At 68.4% G+C, this 817-nt stretch overlaps 1 protein-coding gene across 1 annotated transcript; it reads right to left on the reverse strand.

Annotated features, from left to right (window-relative positions):
- Positions 1-6: 6 nt before the first annotated feature.
- LOC115949335 (ryanodine receptor 1-like) lies at positions 7-733 on the reverse strand (the record flags this gene model as incomplete). The annotated part of the gene is made up of 2 exons (XM_031065863.1): positions 7-172; positions 603-733. Coding segments are annotated over 2 exons (297 nt in total), but the record flags the coding sequence as incomplete, so codon positions are not given.
- Between the last annotated feature and the right edge of the window lie 84 nt (positions 734-817).

Raw genomic sequence — 817 nt, forward strand, 5'->3', positions numbered from 1 at the left:
TCCCACCAGCGGGGCAGGTAGTGGCACAGCATGGGCAGCGTCACCTCGATGACGTGCGGCATCTCCGTGTAGCGCGCGCCCGAGTCCGCCAGGCCGCCGATGTCACCCATGAGGCGCTCCAGGTCCGGCAGGTCCGGGCACAGCTCCTCGACCCGCGAGGGGAGACCCAGCACTGGGGACACGGGGACAGGCTTGGGGACAGGCTTGGGGACATGGGGACAGGCTTGGGGACATCCCATGGGGACACAGCTCCTCCACCCGCGAGGGGAGACCCAGCACTGGGGACACGGGGACAGGCTTGGGGGCATGGGGACAGGGCGTAATGAGGACACAGGGACAGGGTTGGGGACATGGGGACAGGGTTGGGGACATCCCGAGGGGACACAGCTCCTCGACCCGCGAGGGGAGACCCAGCACTGGGGACACGGGGACAGGCTTGGGGACACCCAGAGGTGACATGGGGACACCCACGGGTACACTCACAGAGGGATGTGGGGAGATGCAGGTGGCTGTGGGAGGACACGGGGGCGACACTGGGGTGACACAGGTGACACACAGGTGACACACAGGTGACACGGAGGTGACGGGGAGGTGACACCCACGGGCGCGCTCGCGGGCGCTCTTGGTGCTGTACACGGAGCTGGGGTTCAGGTGGTTCAGCTGCGGCTCCAGGAAGGCCACGGGCATGGCGGCGGCCAGGCGGGCCAGGCACTCGCCCAGGGCCGGCCTCTGCCTGTGGGGACACGAGGGGACATTGGGGACATTGAGGGGTCACCCCATGGGCACCCCATAGCGCTCCATGGACACCCCATGGCCA

Source organism: Geospiza fortis, unplaced genomic scaffold (genome assembly GCF_000277835.1).
Source record: "Geospiza fortis unplaced genomic scaffold, GeoFor_1.0 scaffold4677, whole genome shotgun sequence".
Classification (NCBI taxonomy): domain Eukaryota; kingdom Metazoa; phylum Chordata; class Aves; order Passeriformes; family Thraupidae; genus Geospiza; species Geospiza fortis.